The sequence below is a fragment of the Thunnus albacares genome, chromosome 14, assembly GCF_914725855.1.
Source record: "Thunnus albacares chromosome 14, fThuAlb1.1, whole genome shotgun sequence".
In the NCBI taxonomy this organism is placed as follows: Eukaryota; Metazoa; Chordata; class Actinopteri; order Scombriformes; family Scombridae; genus Thunnus; species Thunnus albacares.
The window spans coordinates 12543470-12563021 of record NC_058119.1 but is presented as its reverse complement, the minus strand read 5'-3'; the positions used below and the strand labels follow the sequence as shown (position 1 = coordinate 12563021).

Sequence of the window (19552 nt, the reverse complement as noted above, 5' to 3'; positions counted from 1 at the left end):
GTTGGTTACATTTGAGGGCAGCGATAGACTAGCAATGAAAAACAATGGTTGTGACTCACACTGCTGAAAAGATGCTCCCCATGCAGTTTTGCAAGGGTTTTAATAGAAAAAGAGTCTGATTCAAACACCAGCAGTCATTCTAAAGCTAGCCAACTTTAACTATTCACTAATGTAATAGCATATCAACATAGTTATTTGATATGAACACAAAATAACCACCAACATCCCTTTAAATAACTCTAACATAGATTGCAAAATTCAACACACAACTATCATGCTAAAATACTAATAGAATAGCAACCCTGCAGTTATGGCTCTTTTTCTACTTAAGCTGCAGGTTTGTAGCATGGCAATGTCATGTTGTGGGGAGGAGAGATTTCACAATGCAGAATTTGCAATGAATACTGAATAAAAAAAGAAAGGTTGAAAATGTTTCAAAATAGAAAAAAAATATTATTGTCTAGACCGATGTGGAGTGTATTTGAAGTGGTTTTATTTCTTTAAATACAGGTATAATTTAATATTGACACAACATCCATTACAGCATCTTTTTAACCAATCACAGCTGAAAACTATGTGTGATGCTGCTTCTGTGTTCATCATCATCATCATCATCATCATCATCTATCCGCACCCCTGTTTGCTTTGGCTTCCAGCAGCTGGCTCCCTCAATTCTAACTGAAGGTTACCAGACTAATATCTCAAAGCAAAAACAGATTCAGACTGGTTTCTGTGAGGTTAATTTAGGGTTGCAAATACAGTAATGTGTGCCCATCATAGTAATATGCATTCATGAGGCACTAACATTTAACTTCCAAATTAAACGTGTCATTCATATTCATATTGCCTATCAATTTATTAATTTATCTGTGAATCAACATTTTGTATTCACTTTGACACTAAATGTACCAAAAAGAAATTAAATACGGAAAAAAAGCTGTTAATAGTTGCAAGCCTGCTGTTGATAAACTCAAGAAACGCAAAGTACTCCTTAATTAAAAGAAAATTACATCCATTTTTTGATTAATTCAATTTTTCTTTTTTTTTCTCCACATGTTCTTCCAACACAGAGAGCAAAAAGCTGTTGAACCCATTTAATTAAAAACCAAGAGTTAATGAAACCTTGAAAACACAACATCTGCAAATGGTCCTTTACATTTCACACACACAGTGCAGGTATGCAAGTTTAGTAAAATTGGCTTACATACTGTAATGGTCTGCAAAGTAGTCTGCAAATAACTAAATGAAGAGAAAAAAAGCAGTAAATCCACTCACACTATGATTAACCTCAGACAATGACAAGTAAAATAAACTTTGACAATGTTACTGCTGTCAACACTAAGGAATCATTTTTTTTTACCAGTTAGCTTTTAAGAAAACAAACTGGGAGACAAGTTTATGTAATATCAACTGCAATCACATTAAGGATTTTATCTTAAAATGTATATTAAAGCCAACTATTGATATTGTCATACAGTAGCAATTTTAATGGTCTAGAAAGTGCTTAAATAATGTAAAAAAGAAAGTTTTTGTCTAAAGTCTGTCTCCACATAAAGCTTAGACATAAAGTTTTGGAGCAGAGTCTGTCTGTCTCTGCTGCTGCAATAAGTATGTGTCCTCCAGTAGAAAAATGACCAATTTGTGTCAATAACATTGACTGAGAAAGACACAACAATCAGTCTAAGCATTCTCATTAAGGGGAGAGACCTGTCAACTCAAAACAAGGCTGGAATCCACAAGACACCACTGCAATAACTCCTTAAAACCAATACATTAAATTGACAAATTAATGACATTCATTTATTTGTTTAAGAAATTGTACTTCCTAGTCCCTTTAAGTTATGGTTGGAATATCTATAAACCCCTCCAGGCGAATACTGATTTTCAGTGCACATATTCATCATCACTTATGTCTGAGTCATCGGCCTCCACCTCTCCTTCAATCACAGATTTCTTCCCTCTGCAGCAGGACACCACCAGACCGATGAGAAAAGCCTAAAAATAATAAGCAAATCACACATTAGGAAATACTTGGTGAGGATCATCTGATTGATATAATGCATCAACAGCATGAGGAGGAAGGCTATTAAACATTTTGCTGAGGAGATTAACTGTGCACAGGCTTAGAAAATAATTTCCTTGTAACCATTTTGTGAGTATAAATTAAATTATGGGCTCCTGCTCTCACACTCTTCCCTGAAGAAAATACTCTTGAACTGCTTTTGAACTAAATTAAATGTGTTATAGATGTTGTTACTGTAATTTATTTATTGTCCAAAAGATAAAAAATAACTCAATTCACTTTTTTTTAATTTATTTTGTCAACATTATCAAAATACAACCTGTATCAGCTCTTTTTCCCCCAAAGTCCTACAGAGAAGATTCTAACTGTTATTCCAGGTGATGATCGCATCTTATTTACATCATTGGACTTACCACAATAAAGGCCCAGTTACCAAAGTAGTAAATAGTGCTGAAGAACCAAAACTTGTGAAGGAAAAGGTATGATCTCGTCACAGTGCACTGGTCTGAAAAGCAAAGAGAAAACACAAAAAAGGCCCTCTTAAATCTTGTTGATATTCTTGCATGCAAGTTAACATAAAATACACATAAAATTAAAGACAAACAACATTCAAAAGCAAAAAATTTCATCAATGTGTTCAACACAAGATGATGACTTGTTGAACTTGTTTTGAAGCCAAAAGGTGTTTTTTTTTATCAAGTATTTGTTTCATGGATGTTTTGTAGACAAGTAACGTTCAATTTGGGCATTTCTGTCATTTCTTCAAATTTGAGCCCGACAGATATATCAGTTGGCCGATATTGGCCTATCCAAGATATATCGGTATTGCCGTGTATGTTGTCTGATAGGTGCCGATATATATATTTTTTTAAATTTAAGTATACATATACATATGTACATATATACAGCACTGTGCAAAAGTTTTAGGCACCTTAGATGTTTAGATTCTTATCCATTATGCAATACCATCAGAGAGGTGTCTGATCGGTCCCAAATTTATTCATGACATGACAATGACCCAAAACATACAGCTAGAGTCATAAAGAACTATTTTCAGCAACAAGAAGAATAATGAGTCCTGCAAGAGTTGGTATGGTATGGCCCCAACAGATCCCTGATCTCAACATCATGGAGTCAATCTGGGATTACATGAAGAAGCACCTGAGATGGCCTAAATAATAAATCCACAGAAGAACATTCTTTCACCATGAAAAACTGTGTTAAAGTGTATCGAGGAGAACTGCTGCTGTTTTAAAGGCAAAGCTGCTCACAGCAAATATTTTGAGAAGCTATTTATTTTGATTTGATTTATTGATTGGGACAGTGTGCAGTTTTAAACATTAAAGATGCACTGCACTGGAGTTAGCTCAAAGCTAATTTGCATCCGTAGTCCCCCACAATCAAAACATACAACAGCACAACAACAAACAGTACAAAGCAAAAAAACAAACAAACAAACAAAAAATTAAAGCTGCAAGCAGCGTTGAACGGGCCCTCGTGCCTCCACGCACTTCGGGCCACGACGCAATCAAAGGGCTTCTGTCACGGGCATGTAGATGTCTTCAGACCAGGGCTGTTTTCAGACAATGCGAGGAGATAAACATCACTTTGTGTCTGATCCAAAAGTTAAGTTACTTTGTTCAGTTTTTTTTTTCACATTTTTCACAAGCTCATACAGAAACCTTTGAAAGACGTAAGGAAGAGGGGAATATGTTACTCTGATATGTTTGCTGGCTTTTTAAAAAAATACTTGTATGTAGTATGTTTATGCTTATTTTCTTGTCTGTTCCAGACCAGCCTCCCGACAGGAGTTGAATCAACCTACTTGCTTGACACACAGGTCTGCGTTGTGCGTTGTTGAGATTTTGGGGGTAACACACTCCTCTGCGTAGGTTTGCAGAGACATTTATATGTAAGGGACTCACAATTCCAGCGGGAAGACACAGGATTTTTATTTTTATTTATCATAAATTAAAAAAACTTTTACTTTTATTGTATCTTGATGTACTCAATTTACCTTCTTTTACCTCACTGTTTTAATCTCTTATTTTCACAAAAGCCCTTCTAGGGCAGGGTGTTACAAATTAGCATCTGCTATAAACACTATGATACTTACATCTGATAGCTATCTTCAGTTTGTCTATGTACACTGCATCTGTCCCTATCAAATCAACCATAAATAATAAATAAATAATTGAGAAATGTGAGAAGTAACCTCTCTGTGGTGTGGACTATCATCCACAAAAACAGCATGAGTGCAATGAAATGTGACACATCTATCGCTACATGGTGTTTATAATTGCACAAATGTAGGACTTGTTATACATCTGTGTTATAAAGGGGGTCTATACTCACTTAAGAGCCTAAACAGGCTGCTACTACTACATGGAGCAGTGCCTCGGGCAATTTTGTCACTGTAACTAAAAAAGACAACCAATCTTTCGAAAAGAGGAAAACTATGTCACTGTCAATGTGAATATGGCTTAAACAATGAATAAAAGTGGAATGATGTAACATTTAATGGAGCCTTGCATCAAATATATCCAGTATTACACATTGAAAAGGCAAAGGTACATGCAAGAAGACGCCAACAAAGACAGTGAACCATAGGTTATGGGTTATGCATGTAACCCTGAATCTCTGATGCAGTCACGGGAATCCAACTTCATTTGGAACCCTTCCAAGTTCTCCACATTGTTATGTGAAGTGCAAATTTCAATTGATTTTCCACATAAAATTCATGACATACATGCACAACATGACCACTATCACTGAACCCTTCAATAACATCTAAAAATAATCTTTTGTGTATGTTGGGACTCCGCTGCAAACTTTAAAATATGTGGAAGCTATCTAACATCATTCTCTTTTACCATCTAATATTTATCTCAGCACTCCCTGCACTCTTCTCTACTTTGCACTATTTATATCATGTTTACAATTCACTGAAATTGTTTCACAGTCGTTCCTTGTGTATATTCCTGAAGATTGTTGTGTTGTTATCCTGTGTAAGTATATTTAGAGCCACTAAACCAGGGTCAAATTCCTTGTATGTGTAAACATACTTAGCCATTAAAGATGATTCTGAGATAGTCAGATGATATTTTGTTGCCATGGACAGCTCCATCAGTATTGACTGAGCACTGTGGTCATGAATATAAACACCCCAAAACCAAAAACTAGAGGCAAGAAACTTACTTACTTACTACTTAAAAAATCCAGTTGCTTTCTTTGCCTGTGGAGCAGCTCTGTGCTTCAAAGCTGGTGACATCATCTTTGAGTCTTAGCTCTCCAGTTTTTGACAGAGCTGATACTGCCATTGATCTGACTGCCAATACTCATTCATGCACATAAAGGGGAATGACTCATCTTAAGAAGTCTCATATTATTCCTGCGGTCTATGCCAGTCAGATCAATAGCAGTATCAGCTCACGTGGAAACGCTTATGATGTCAAATGTGGAAAGTGCCAATGAAACGCGTGCAGTGCCTGGGTCTCCGATTGTTTTTGTGTGAAAACACAGTAAAAAAAAAAAGGGAAAGGGAAGAAAAAAAATGCTTCCCCTCGGAACACATGTATTAACTTTCACCCTGAAGGAATAAAAAGACAAATATTTCGACGTACTCATAATCGGAGTTGTATAATTTTTAACAAGGCAAGAGAGAAAGTCCACATAGCTGGAGTGAAGACGAAACGCACTGTCTGGCTATGTTAGAGAGCCATCTGGAGCATTAACGCTAACCCTGCTGAGCTGCTTCTATCACACTGTTTTTTACACAGCTCTTCACACTGACTTGAACCCCATGAACAGTGCAATCAGACTTATACTGAGCTACATGACACAGACGTCCACTAGAATAACTCAGCGTGGTTTACAATTTATTCATTAGAGCCAATATTTTCAAAAGCTTCCCTCTCTAGAGTGTGGGAATTTGAAAAAAAAGGAAAACCCAGGTGTGTGCTGCTTCATCTATAATAAATATTAGATAGAGTGGACCTTTGGGAGCCTAGAAGGTGTAGCAACCATCAGTTTTTACATCACCAGGATCAACAGATAACAGAAGAAGCAAGTCTATCTTCATTCCCATGACCTCACTATTTTCCTCTACTACCTCAGCCATCTGTAGCTCTCCAGCTGCTCACCTGAATTGCAAAGCTCCGAGTGGGACCTACAGATGGTTCACAACAGTGGTCTGCCTAAATATATTATCATGTACACCGCTGACCCGCTTCACCTTGAAATCATTAGCGTTCTCTGATAAGAGCATGGGGCAGTGTGTGAGTGCAGGTAATTTCACCTTGACTCATGATACCCGGGTGAGTGCTGCTCTGTGTAGCATAATGCATTATGTATAACTTTCATCTCTGCTTTCAAACACAAACACAAATGCATGCTTAAAATGCTGCATGCACGCACGCACACGCACACATAGCGTTCTTTGTAAAAGCCTCTCTATCAACGAGCATCGTGTGCCTACACTGTACGCTTCTACCCTCGCTCTCGCTTAAAAGCAACAGAGCACTTTCATTCCAATGTCCTTTGAGGATGCTGATGTTCCTTCAACAGAACTATTTTAAAATCTCTAGCTTCTCATATTAGTGTTGTCGATGAATGTTCACCAAAAGCATCTATTCTCTGTGTGAAAACTTTGTTTTTCCACTTTCAGAAAAAAAATCCATTTGAGCTCTAGACCTCCAGATGCAGACACCGACAACAACATGTGAAGTAACCTAAATAACCTAACTTACCTTGATGTAACCTAAACCACTGTCTACACCAGCAAGAAGCCAAGAAAAATGTGGTTATTTAAAACCTGGGTCTTGTTTCGTATTTTTGTTGGTTATGATAAAATTGCTTTACTCACCAAGTAACTTTTGAGATCTGGGAATGTAGCTACATCTCTGTAACTGAGTCCAGTAATACAATCACACAAGTTATTACTGTAACAACCCCCTAATTAAAGCATATTATCTAAACTATTTGCAAAATGAAAACAAAAGTAAGAGTTACATTTTCTTATTCAAATATGTATGAGGGGGTGACCCAAAAGGCACTGCAACTCTTAAAAATGAGCTCCTATGCTGGCAGCTTATGGTAATTCACAGAACATTATGAGGTTCTACTTGGCCTTACCTGGTCAATGGAAACAATACAACTGCCCTTGAATTATTTTCTGACCACCTTTTGGGCAGCACAACAAGCTATAAACATAAAATTGGAGTCGAGTTTTAGGCAGTCTTATGAATGTAACTGCAATATTCCTTTTAGCTGTAGTTTGGTTTCCGAGAACGCCTGAGGGAAATTTCTGGCTCTTTAGAGGCTAAATGCTGCACTATGTTCACCTGCTAGTCTGTCTACATATTGGTGCTGGGCAGGTAGTGTACAGTGGGCTTATCAGAGCTGCCTGCTGCTGTTGGAAACAGGGGTTGATGACAGTGAACCAAAACAGTAAAGTTTTGGGACATTAAACCAAAACAATGAGATGAAAGACACTATAAAGCTCTGTAGAGCTGAGGGGAACTGCAGAATCAGGTGATAGGTCTCTGAGTTAGCAACACCTTTCACAAAGTTATTTGATATAGATTACAAGATGGACACTTTTCTTCCAGGAGAATAACTTTTGATTGCAGCCTGTCGTCAAAAGAAAAACAACAGTATACGTCTAAAATTCAGGCTGGCAAAAACGACCTATAGTTATGCATCTAGCAGCCGTAGTAATTATGACCCGGGGACATGACTCAATTAGGATGACGTCAATATAAGGTGACTTGATAAGATGATTTTTCCCTCATTAGGAGGAGGCGGGTTGAGTGGATGGCCAGATAGTAGGATGGCAAAATGTGGACTTTGCTGCAAAAGACTACTGTTCACTTCCCGTTCCCAACCCCAAGTTGGGGCATTTTTAAAAAAAAACTGCAACACCATGGTGTTTACTGTTGCCATGATGACGAAGGTTGCGTAACTTTAAGGAAGTATGAAACCACGTTTTAAGTAATCATTTTAACCCAAACCATGATTGTTCCCTAACCCTAACTGAGTGTTTTTTGTGCCTAAACCTAACCAGACCTTAACCACAGCGTTGTCACACCATAAAACATAATTATTTTTTAACAGTGATTTGTAACGTAATATTATGGTCCTATGGGTCATTCTGGAGTGTATTACTATGGCTGCTAGATGGTGTAAACATAACTATAGGTCGTCTTTTGCTGACTGAATTTTAGACCTATACTCTTGTTTAATTATGAAGATGTGTTGTTTGACTGACATATTCCATTGTAATGCAAATTGATGATAATCCCCTTGATGCAAAGAAAATTACTATTAATTTGTGTTTGGGTTGATGGAGTCTCTTGTTGAAAATTGCTTGGGCACCTGACATCTCAGAGGCAAGTTAACATAAAATTATGACCATCTTCCCCCTGAAGCTCTTAAAAACAATGCTGTGGAAACTGGCAAGTTGCTAGGAAACAGACAGCAGTCCATCGTGGGGAAACTCTCCTCTGTACTGGAAGTTTTTTCACTTAGATTCAAGAATAATGTGATATGCTGTCTTCCAAGGTAAAAACTTCAGCTTATGGTTAAAATTCAGCTAACACTACAAGCAAAACATTTATACAGAATGAGGCAGGCATAAGGGGCCTCATACAATACTTGTAATTTTGTCGCCCATAGTGTTGACCTTACTGATGAAAAAGAACAAGAAATTATCAGCAGAAAACCTAGAGCAATGACCCAGAGGGCAGTTATTAGTAAATTGAGCTCCCGTATCAAAACCAAAACCTAGGGGTTATATTTATTCATATTAAGTGAGAAATAAACATTCCTTTTTGCAAAAGGTGTTTTTGAGCACCCTAATTAAATGATATTGTTGTTGACATGTTTAAGTTCCATTATAAAGCTGTATGTATGACTTTATTTAGTTTAGATTTAATCAAGACAATCTTTTGGTTTGGGGAATAAATGGAGTCAGGTGTGCTAAAGTCATTGGTTGGATTGTCAAGGGATCTATGTCACCAATAATGGGGATTGCTAATGTGATGATGGAGGCGTTAACATGATGGCAATAAACAACAATGGAGACAGTTAATTTCTTGGATGAGGGAGCAGTCATTAGAGATGGACATGAAGACAGATAAATGTGTGATGGCAGGGATCATTATCAAATAAAATCAAATGCATCAATGAGAGGGGGGGCTATTTAAAGGGATCTGACTGATTATATACATTATTGAGGTCTTTAATGATTAGACAATTGTCCAAAAACAACAAAAAAGAAAAAAAAAAAGAACTGAAAATGTGAGCTTATTCAGCTTCCATGAAGCACATCAGGTACAGTACGACTACATAAAAAAACACTCACATCTACACTGACAAGAGCTGAGTGTAGATGTAGATGGACTTAGATGCAAGTCAGTGTCTCAGTGTCTATGATCAAAGCAACTCCCCCTCCAGTAACAGCAGCATGAGCATCACGGTGGTAAGAATAATTTGATAGAGCAGCTTCATCTAATGCTGAGAATTCCTCAGGTTTCAACTGGGCTTCACGGAGCCATAAAAAATTTAAATTATGTTCATTAATAAAATCATTTATGAACAGAACTTTAAAATAAAGTGATTGAATATACTAAAATCAAACTTGGAAAGATTTAGTACTCTAAGAGTTCAAGTTTGTGTCAATGGCTTAAGAGAAAATGAGTATCCTATAAAATTAAATGGACTGGCTGTGAGAGAAGTAGGGTGGGGGTCCTGGAGCCCAACAGTGATGGGGAACTGGGATACAGAGAGGCTTATTGGTAGCAGCAGAGGCATAGACGTAAAAGCCACCTAATGCAGTGTCCGTCAAGCAAACACAAGTGTTAGGATAGTCAATTACAAATGTCATGGTCTATTGTGTTGAAGGCTATACATAGGCATACAGGAATAAGATCAAAGTTTTCCCCCATCAGCTGCTAAAATGAGGAAAAAAGAAAAGAAAAAAGTATGTATCTCTTATGTCCAGACATAAGAGATTCTGATTGTAAAACACCTCTAAACACCTGCGTTAAATCACATACTAAGGAAGACTTCTGGGTTCAGGTTGTCTGAGGCCATGGTAACTAACTCCTGATGATTAATTTCCATTATGGTGATTAAATGAGTAATGGCCCGGTTTTGACCTTAGAGAAGATAATGGAGAGCTTGGCACTAAGCACCTGCTCACCAAGATAGTTAGTGTCATCACACCACTGTGACCAACTGGCCAATCAGTCACCAGCTTGACTTCTACCCTCTTTTGCCTTAACTGGCTGCTGACCCAGTGTCATACCAGGAGTCATTACAAAATTATGTCTTTCCAGAGCCTGTTGTAGGGTCAATGCCATTTCTACCAAAGTGTATTTGCATTCTTGTTCTTTACATCCAAAGAAAGGGAGCCTGAAACTAGGAAATAGGCAAATGTAAATTCATATCCATGTTTGTGAATGTCTTGGTCATACTGCTGTAGAATTGTTATTCCTCCCAGGAAAAATGCTACAAAGAATACTATTTCTATGTTTACAAATCATATCAATATACAGTAGCACACTGCCAGATTCAAAGATGTGGCTCTGGATTTGAAAAAAAAAAAAAAAAAAATTCTAGAGCTTCCTAGATTGCATCCAATATTCGAATAACAAAATATAGACTTAGTCAACAATATGTAACAGATGGGTTAGGGTAGGGTTTATAGGATGTGAATATGAGAATGTGTGCAGTAGCAGTATATGTGCATCCTGTACGCATTCTCAAATTTACTATATTTTATTTATGAATTATTAAATGTGCAACCAGTAGTGTAAAATCACAAAAATGTCATCACAAAACATTTTCCAATTTATTATCAGCAGACCACCAGCAGATAATAAAGAAATACAGAACAGATAATAATAGATAAGCAGATAATAATACAAAATAGGGCTATTATGTTCAGAGTGACACTCTAGCAAACAACACAAATTATATTGACGTACATTTAGATCATCTGGTTTAATGACTAATTGGCATGGAGACACTTTCCTCCTCACCTATCCCTTTCCCCTACCTTTTTGTTGCTACAGACATTATAGAAAAAACAACATATACCTAGTCGTGATGAAGCACTCTCTCCATTTGGAAAAGGCTGCTTTGTGTAAATTAAGTGAAAGAGAATTGCAGTCTTTCACCACACAAATGAAATCTTTCACCTGTTACTGTCTACAGTGTATCAGTCGATAAGCTCCTGATGTATTCACTCTCAGTCGCATGTGTTGTCTCTGCTTGATACTTCCTCCTCCTCATGGCAGGTGGTACAACGGCTGTTATGAAAGCAGGAGCCATTTCCAATATGACCAAAACAGGATCAGTTTTCATACGCTAGTCAAAAGACTGAGTAGAAATACTGCTGGCCATTGTCCTACTAACTTTCTGGCACAGTGACTCCTTTAATATAACAGCACTGGAGAATGCCAAAAATGTGTGTAGATGAACTGATCCCACGCTCATTTGACATGTGTTCTCAGTGATTAACACTAGAAACCCTGATTTCTGCTCTTACCAGCTGAGGGTCCTGCGGTGCCAGGAACACACCCGGCTCTTCTGCTGCTATCTACATCTTTACTTCCAGTGAGATACAACTAACAGGCTCAAATATACAACATGATGTCGTATTTCAGAATCACGGCTAGATGTGTTTGGGTTATTTGTAATTGTCATGGGAAAGGAAACAAATTAGTGTTAAAACAAACAACTGCACAAAGACGATCCAATTAATTGCCACAATTCTCTCTGTATAGTCATGTAAACAGGAATGTTATGAGGACTTGTCAGTTTATACAATTAAGTTGGCAGTTGTGGCATTATTGTCATGTGCTAACCGCATTAATTGAATGCAACCTTATTAACCACGTAGGGAAATGTAATTAACTACCAAAATAATGCAATGTGCCTATTTGTGTTTGTATTTTATTTTAGTTCAAATATAAATTAGTATTTTTAATTGAAACTATTATTTCTGCACAGGTGACTATTTGTGAAGTATTGTTTTTTGGTATGAAACTGGTTGTGATTATGTATGGGGAAAAGGGTTTTAAGAACAAAAGATACATTCCTGCTTAAACGGGACAAATCTACTCTTAGCAGCATATTAATTATGGCATTCATATTTAGAATATACAGTATTCTTCTATACTGTATATTCCATACTCTGCACCTCCAAGTCTCTCATAGGAGAAACAGTTCTAGACACTCCTCTCCACGAAGACTTTGTAAATACACTGATTTTATGATGATGATTTAATTGGTCATGGTATTCTGCCTAATCATACCAGTTTCTAAATATACTTAAGCTGAGCGGGGGGCCTCTGGCCACGAAAATAGCAACCAATGACCAGTGACTGCCTTTTGTGCAAGGTGCCATGAAAATAGGGCCAAAATGCTGTACCTCTTTCAAAAGTCAGACATTAGTCCATTAGCACCTCTATGTTGTATAAACGTAGAATTATGGTTCTTCGGGCTGCACATTGATGATACAAAGAGGCACTGCTCAGAGACATTAATGTGATGCTTTCTTTTATACTTATATGTAGCATGTTTAAGTTTGTTTTCATCTCCGCTTGATTTAGTTTGTAGTCAAGCCATCCCTATTTAGATGAGCGTGGTCACACTCAGGTCACCATATCTGTCAAAGTGTGTGCCATTCATTTCATGAACGAGTCTGGTTCCAGATTCTGCTATGATCTGAACAACAAAGGCACATTTTCCAGTTCTTTATTTGGACAGAAATGACAAAACTACATAGGCCCTATACGGCCCTGGTCTTTCACACAGTACACAGTCAGTATCTTTACAATAAATATTCTTACAGAAATAATGTGCTGATTCATTAAGCATTGGTAAGCATTCAATAAAATTACATTATTGCCACTGCTATTTATTATTGCTATTTATTGCAGATGTGTTTATATTCCAAGTGGGAGACTATGTTTTTACTAATCAAAACTTAGTAATAAAAGATAATACTTATTTTATCATTTTTCAGCTTCTGATGTCATCAAATTTCTTCACATGTAAAAGATTAAATCATTAAAAGACTGAAGTTCAGTTGAACTGGAGGGTGTGTGATCCAACGTGTATGTCTAAAACTGAAACTTCAATGAGACACACATACAGTGTTGTCAAACATAAGGAATGCGGCAATATCTTCACACATCTACTGCCTACTGCATGACACATTTTCCTATACTATACTTGCTATATAATTAATACAACAACAAGCAGCTGCAACATCTTTGAAGTACCAGCGGGTCAACGTCAACTTTGTAGTTTATTCAAAGCAGCTTGATCAGCTAATTTAATTGGGCAAGGCCTATTTTCTTCAGTGTGGAACAAAACTGTTTAGCCTACCCACGAGTAGGAAAGAAGCTAAATGTGTGTGAATACACATCAGATTATTGTAAACAAATAAAATCATGCCTCTCATCTCTGCAGTTACTCAACTACCTCTCCTTTATCTTTCTATTTTCTGCCTGTCTCCCTCTATTGCAATGGATTTTCAGTACTGTTGGATAAAGTGAAAATTATTCATGAAAAACAACTCAATAATGGCTATCTAACATCTTTGCTTTATTCCGGCATACTGTACACCTCATTGTCATTCAAAACTTTTCTGCCACAATAGGTCCAGACTCACATACTGCTTTAATGGCAATGGGAGGCACTGTAGGGAACTTCTTCACAGGAACTGACACACTGTGGGGAACTCTTCAGAAAATATGGTCTTAACGTGGAACCAAAAGACACAATAAATAATATAATGGACAATACACTTACAGACATAAATAAAGCTCCTCCTCAAGTAACATATACTGTATAACAAGGCTACTTTCTCATTTTCAGGGTGAATCACCTTTGATTTTGGATTTTTTTTGTGATAATCATTCACAGGTCAGCCTAGCCTGCAGTATTTAGTATTTATCGATTTGAGAGCCTTCAAGAGATAAAAAACAACTCGGTGCAGCAGAGACAAAACGTATAGCTACAAAAAAAAAAAAAACTGTTATCATGGTCACAGGTTGTCATTTGTCACTGATTGGTTGCCAAATGTCAAGAAGGTGGATCGATATCTAATATGAGCCAGTCAGAGGGCAGAAAGAGAGAAAGAGTAGAGGAAGAAGAGAGGTGCCGTGCTGTGGATAGCAAGGAACTCTTTTGTTGTGACTGTGATGAACAATGAATCATAACCGTCATCGATGACATATTTTGGTTAAGTTTCTGTCTGCAGCTATTTGTTAACTTAAATGAACAGAAAGCAATGGCAATCTCTGAGCAGTCAATATTCGGTTGGTGGCACAAGAAGAGGACTGGGCCGGACTGACCACACGGCGAATGAGAGTGGCGCTGCAGGAGACTAGGGCAGAGACTGTGGGAAGTGTGATGTTTGTTTGTGGCTTGTTAGAGGCCAGTTTGTGCAGTGTGATGTTGTACGACTGTAATCAACCAAACTAAAACAAAAAATATCAAAAGAATAAAATAGTTTACAAATGACCATAACTGTGATATATGCATCTGCATATAATTAATTCAACAAAGCAATCATTTAAGACAGACGCAGTAAAATTTAGGAGGACATATATAATATAGGAAATATTGATATGCTTGATATTTAATTGACTAAAAAAATTAACCACTTCTACTTAACTGTTTTCACATGATCTTTGCTCTATTTCTATTACATACTTGACATTTCAACCCATAAGCAATCCTTTGTTATTCGAATTGCAGTCTAATTCTGTGTTTTCTGGAGCGGACTGTTTATGGCTCAATGCTTTGATTCATTTACATAAAATAATAAAAATAAAAAAAATAAATCATTATCCAGTGCACTTACAGACCCCCACTAAAAAAATTAAACATGCACAAGAGCCCAGCTTTTCTTCAGGATAAAATTGGGTTTACTGCATCTAAAAATCACTCTGAATGTATATGTGGTTACATTGGGATGAAACAAAACTCTAAGATGTGACATATATAGTAGAGGATGAAGTGTGTTTATTTTCATCTTTGTTTCCTTTCATCCTTAGGATTTACAGTTAACATTAGCTGGAGTGCAGTTTTAGTGATTCTCCGACATCTACTTAAGAATCCATTTTCATGACCGCGCAGTTTGATCCAGTAGATATTACAGACGGATGGATAGACAGACACATTTTGCTTCATATTTCAAGATATGTCCTCTATCTCTAAAACCATCTCTGGCTTCTTAACCAAATATAATAATTGCATCATGTCCGCTCCACCACCGAGAAGAGCTTGACTTGAGCATTAGGCAAATTAATAAATGATTGTGATAAAGCTCACTCCTATTATGTACATTCACACATTTGTGTTTTCATGGCTGATTTACTATAATAAGCGTTGGCATGGAGACAGCACAGGGCCACGTACTGCATTAGTAAATATTTGTCTGTTTGTTATTCCGTCTAATGAATAATGAATGGTGATAAAGATTACTGAACAGTGTTCTACACGAAATGGCTTGGTTGTACACTGTCCTTTCTCTCTTCTTGTATAGACCTGACTTGTGAAGAATAAATATTTGATGATGTGTTGTAAGTTATTCCAACATCTCACAATTCGACCAATACTACTTTACTGTGCTAGCAGAGATGACAGACTTACCCTCAGGTGCGTCAGCATCACAGATCTTTGTGATGCCAACAGTGGTATTCCCAGATGTAGGACCTGCTGAGGGCATCTGACTCTGACCAAAAAACACAAGAGGCATGTATCCATTTAGCAAAGAAACACTACAAACTACTCCAGGATGTACAAATTGATTTAGGTTTTCAAAGGAACATAAATGCATAATCTCTGGAAATCTATAATACTAGAAAAATGCCCAATAGCAACAGCCTTTTACTCATAAAGTATGAGACAAACTTACATCTTACAAAGTATCAGAAAAATCTCCAAGCAGTTTTGATTCCAGATGATGTTATCAATTTTGCAATGGATACATTAAATAAATAAACATTATTCACATCCTACCAGGGCAATAAATTATAGACAAACAACAGGTAAGTAGAATGTGTCATTTTTTGTTTTTGTTTTTTGAATGTCATTTTCAAGGATTACTTTCACTTAAAAGAAGTTCATTGATTACTAAAGTAACCAGAAGGCTCAAGTTTGAGGTATTTACTGTGCACCATTCTGAATATCTGCTACATATACACTACTTTGTATATGTCTAGGCTGGTATAAATGACACTGTGAAACAATGTATTCAAATATTGCAGGTGAAAAGACAGCAGCAGTTACTGTAAGAACTGTTCACCCTGTGAGTCATATGGAGCTGGTTTTTAAAAAGGTTCTTTTCTCTCTTTTAAAAAGAGGTTGTTTCAGCAAAACAACACCGTGGTGCATTTTAATTATGTTTTTTAAAAAGATTTTTTGAGACGAAGTACAGACACAAGGGTGCATCTAAAACACATGCACACACCCACACGCAGCGAGAGAAAGAGCAGCAGAGCTACATCAGATCAGGGTTGACTGTCAAACAACAGATCCACACAGTAGTAGCCACGTAGTCTAATATAGATAGACAGAATCAAAAAAGAACAAGAGTCTAAAGGCCCCACTATCAGCCCATAGAGACCATACTGCTGCCTACACCCAGCTGGACCAAAGTAGTCTGAAACCACTGACTGACCAACACTGACATCATTAGAGCCTCATCCTCAGAGCTCGATCTCAAAAGCAAGACTAAAACCTAGAAATATACAGAGATATACATACATTTGTCCTCACCTGTACAAGATATTTCTGGCTGCCATACATGACATATTGTGGGGCAAGGCTGTAGATCATGTAGCTGGTATGAAGGACAATCAAGAGAAGAATCATACAGAGGAAGAGAAGAGCCTGGGGGCGGGTTCTTTTAGGTCTTATTTTATACAGCTGCAAAGAAAAACAATGTTTATGTTAATGTAATAGTGCATTTGTACCTGCAAAGTTTTGAAGATAGCATAGAAGCGGGGCCTTGCTTACCCTTATCCAGAAGAACCAGATGCCTATATGGCGAATACCGGCCATGGATGTGAGTACAAAGTACACTGTGATGACTGTGATCAGGATATAATCCAAAGGAAAAACCTGTGGATACCATGAACAGGAGGTCAGCTACATCTTTCACAAGCACAATTCATTATAGCTTTCTGAGGTAAAACATTAATAATAGGAGGATATTAATGAGTAATAACCATCAATACCACATGGTCCAGCCCAATAAAGCACATCTGAGCTGGTCACTGTGCAGTGCATTCAGACAATTTGGAATATCAACAGCTGTATTCCTATCATTTACTCTAAGTACGGGCCCAAAATATAACTATAGTTAGTAAAAGGACCATTTACAGATGAAGTCTAGACATAAAAGCACAATGCAAGTAACATAAATATCTATTGATTATGTTCTACATTCTGAAATGTTCTGATTTAACTTTAAATCTGATTCTTATATAGTATCCCGTTTTTGGTATGGTGCACTTAATTCCTTAAATACCAAGGTCATACTTCTAAACACTGGCCTTAGACATTTAATCAATGCCACTATCTATGAAGCAATTCTTTAATGGTCTGAGCTGTCAGTCATTTTTTTCTCTAAATTCTGCTGTAGAATACTAAGTTCAACAGAAGATGTTCTGTTGAGTTTTCAGACCTGCTGCAATGATCTGGAGGAAAGAAGTAGCAGTAGTGGTTAAATATTCTGTCAATGTCAAAAGTTCACATCTTTAAAAGCTTAAAGTAAGACTTTGGAGATTTAACACAATTGCATATATCTAAGTTTCCCAAATCCACATTTATTGTTGCATAAAAATAAAATTCTTGAACATGTTAGTAGCTCATTTTTTGGTAAAACTTTAGCTTATGACTTCAGACAAAATGACTCTGAAATTAAAAGGCAGTAAATGAAACACAGGGGTTCTAATAGTGGGTGCATTTTTCCATTTTGGATCTGATTTCAGGTAGATAAAATACCCAACTTCGTCAAGTATAGTATCAAACCCCAATTCCAACAGAAACTGACCTACAGATGTTTCAAAAACAAATAAATAGCATTTGATTATTTCAATGGCACTAACACCAGAGAGGCAATAAAAGGAAAGAAATACATTTTGTTTCAATAAATAACCATCATCCATGAGTTTCCAGTTTTCACCAAGGTTCCTTTTTGGATAGCAACATTTAGAGTTTGTTCACTGCAGCAAATCATTAGCTAAATCATGTCACTAAATGTTACCATTTACTTATCATTTGTAATATTTTATTATCTGTGAGCAGTTAATTTGATTTGTGCATAATACAGATAATTACATTCATCTTTAATATACTGCAATACTTTTACACATTTTATTTCTTATTCTTTATATCCAAATGTGGTTCACAGAAAAATGTATTTAATGGAACTTGACTGTGCCTCCTGAAAAGTGCACAGGTTCTTATATACCGTTGTAAATTAGTAAAAAGAAAAAAAAAAAAAAAAAAAAGCCATGTGGCATAGAGCACAGCATATTATAATCTTTTTGATTGACAAACTTTGTATGCAGGGCTATTGTTTTAGACTGTATTGTGTTGCAGGTTGTTCCTTATTTTGCCAACTTACTGTACAACTTTTGCAATATTGTGCATGACCTTGTAAAAGAGTGGTTTCAGAATCAGATAAACGGCTATGCAATAAATACCAATTGTGTAAAGCTAAATAATTAGCTTTTTTAGCGAACAATCATCATCATGATTTTCTCATGATTGTTGAAACTACCCTTTATCCTTGCCATTTAACATCTATTGTTCCACCACAGTTAGGTCTGTGCTTGTTATATGCTGCAATTAATTCTAGCCTCATTCCCTTGCAACATTAAATTATTTTGAAGTTCATGTCATGCACAATAAATTTATGAGTATAATTTGTAAAAGGTAAAAATGTACCTTTTGTAATTTTGTTATGTAAAATATAAGTGGTGCCTATCAGACATATTTAAATGGCGTTAAGTGTTTTTACTTTGTTGTTTCTTTGTTACTGTGTTTTTGCTGACCGACAATGAAGCACATACACTTCATATTTTGAACAGTATTACATGTGCATTTATGAATGGCCAAGAACAGAGCTTTTAAATGATGCTTCATTTTGGTTAATGATGATGGAAACAAGAAAATATGGCTTTATGCATATCTTAATTGAGGATAATCATCTTTTCGACATGAGAGATGAGAGGACACTCACAGGTTGTAAGGCTAATAGAAGTTCATTCAAAGGATTGGTTAGGTTGGTGCCAAAGATTATGAATCCAGAGCTGATGCCAGCGGAGTGGAGAGCTTTATCCAAACTGAAACACACAGAAAGAAACTTTAATATGAGTATGTATCTCCAACATTACAATGTTAATAACAATAGAACTGTTCCGTTTTTTTTCACACTTCCTGCAATACATTACATAAATTTGCATTGTGGGAACATGTAGGTGTCACAGGACATAT

The 19552-nt window shown here is 36.6% G+C and overlaps 1 protein-coding gene across 1 annotated transcript in view; it reads right to left on the bottom strand.

The window, feature by feature from the left end:
• Positions 1-471: 471 nt before the first annotated feature.
• lmbrd1 (LMBR1 domain containing 1) overlaps positions 472-19552 on the bottom strand; it is a 69068-nt gene continuing 49987 nt past the window's right edge. The window contains exons 11-16 of the mRNA XM_044372882.1: positions 19299-19401; positions 17066-17170; positions 16826-16975; positions 15698-15779; positions 2437-2528; positions 472-1995 (exon numbers count right to left, since the gene is read on the bottom strand). Of these exons, the coding sequence (XP_044228817.1) occupies positions 1885-1995; positions 2437-2528; positions 15698-15779; positions 16826-16975; positions 17066-17170; positions 19299-19401 (643 nt within the window). The 3' untranslated portion in view covers positions 472-1884. The remainder of the gene's footprint in view (positions 1996-2436; positions 2529-15697; positions 15780-16825; positions 16976-17065; positions 17171-19298; positions 19402-19552) is intronic.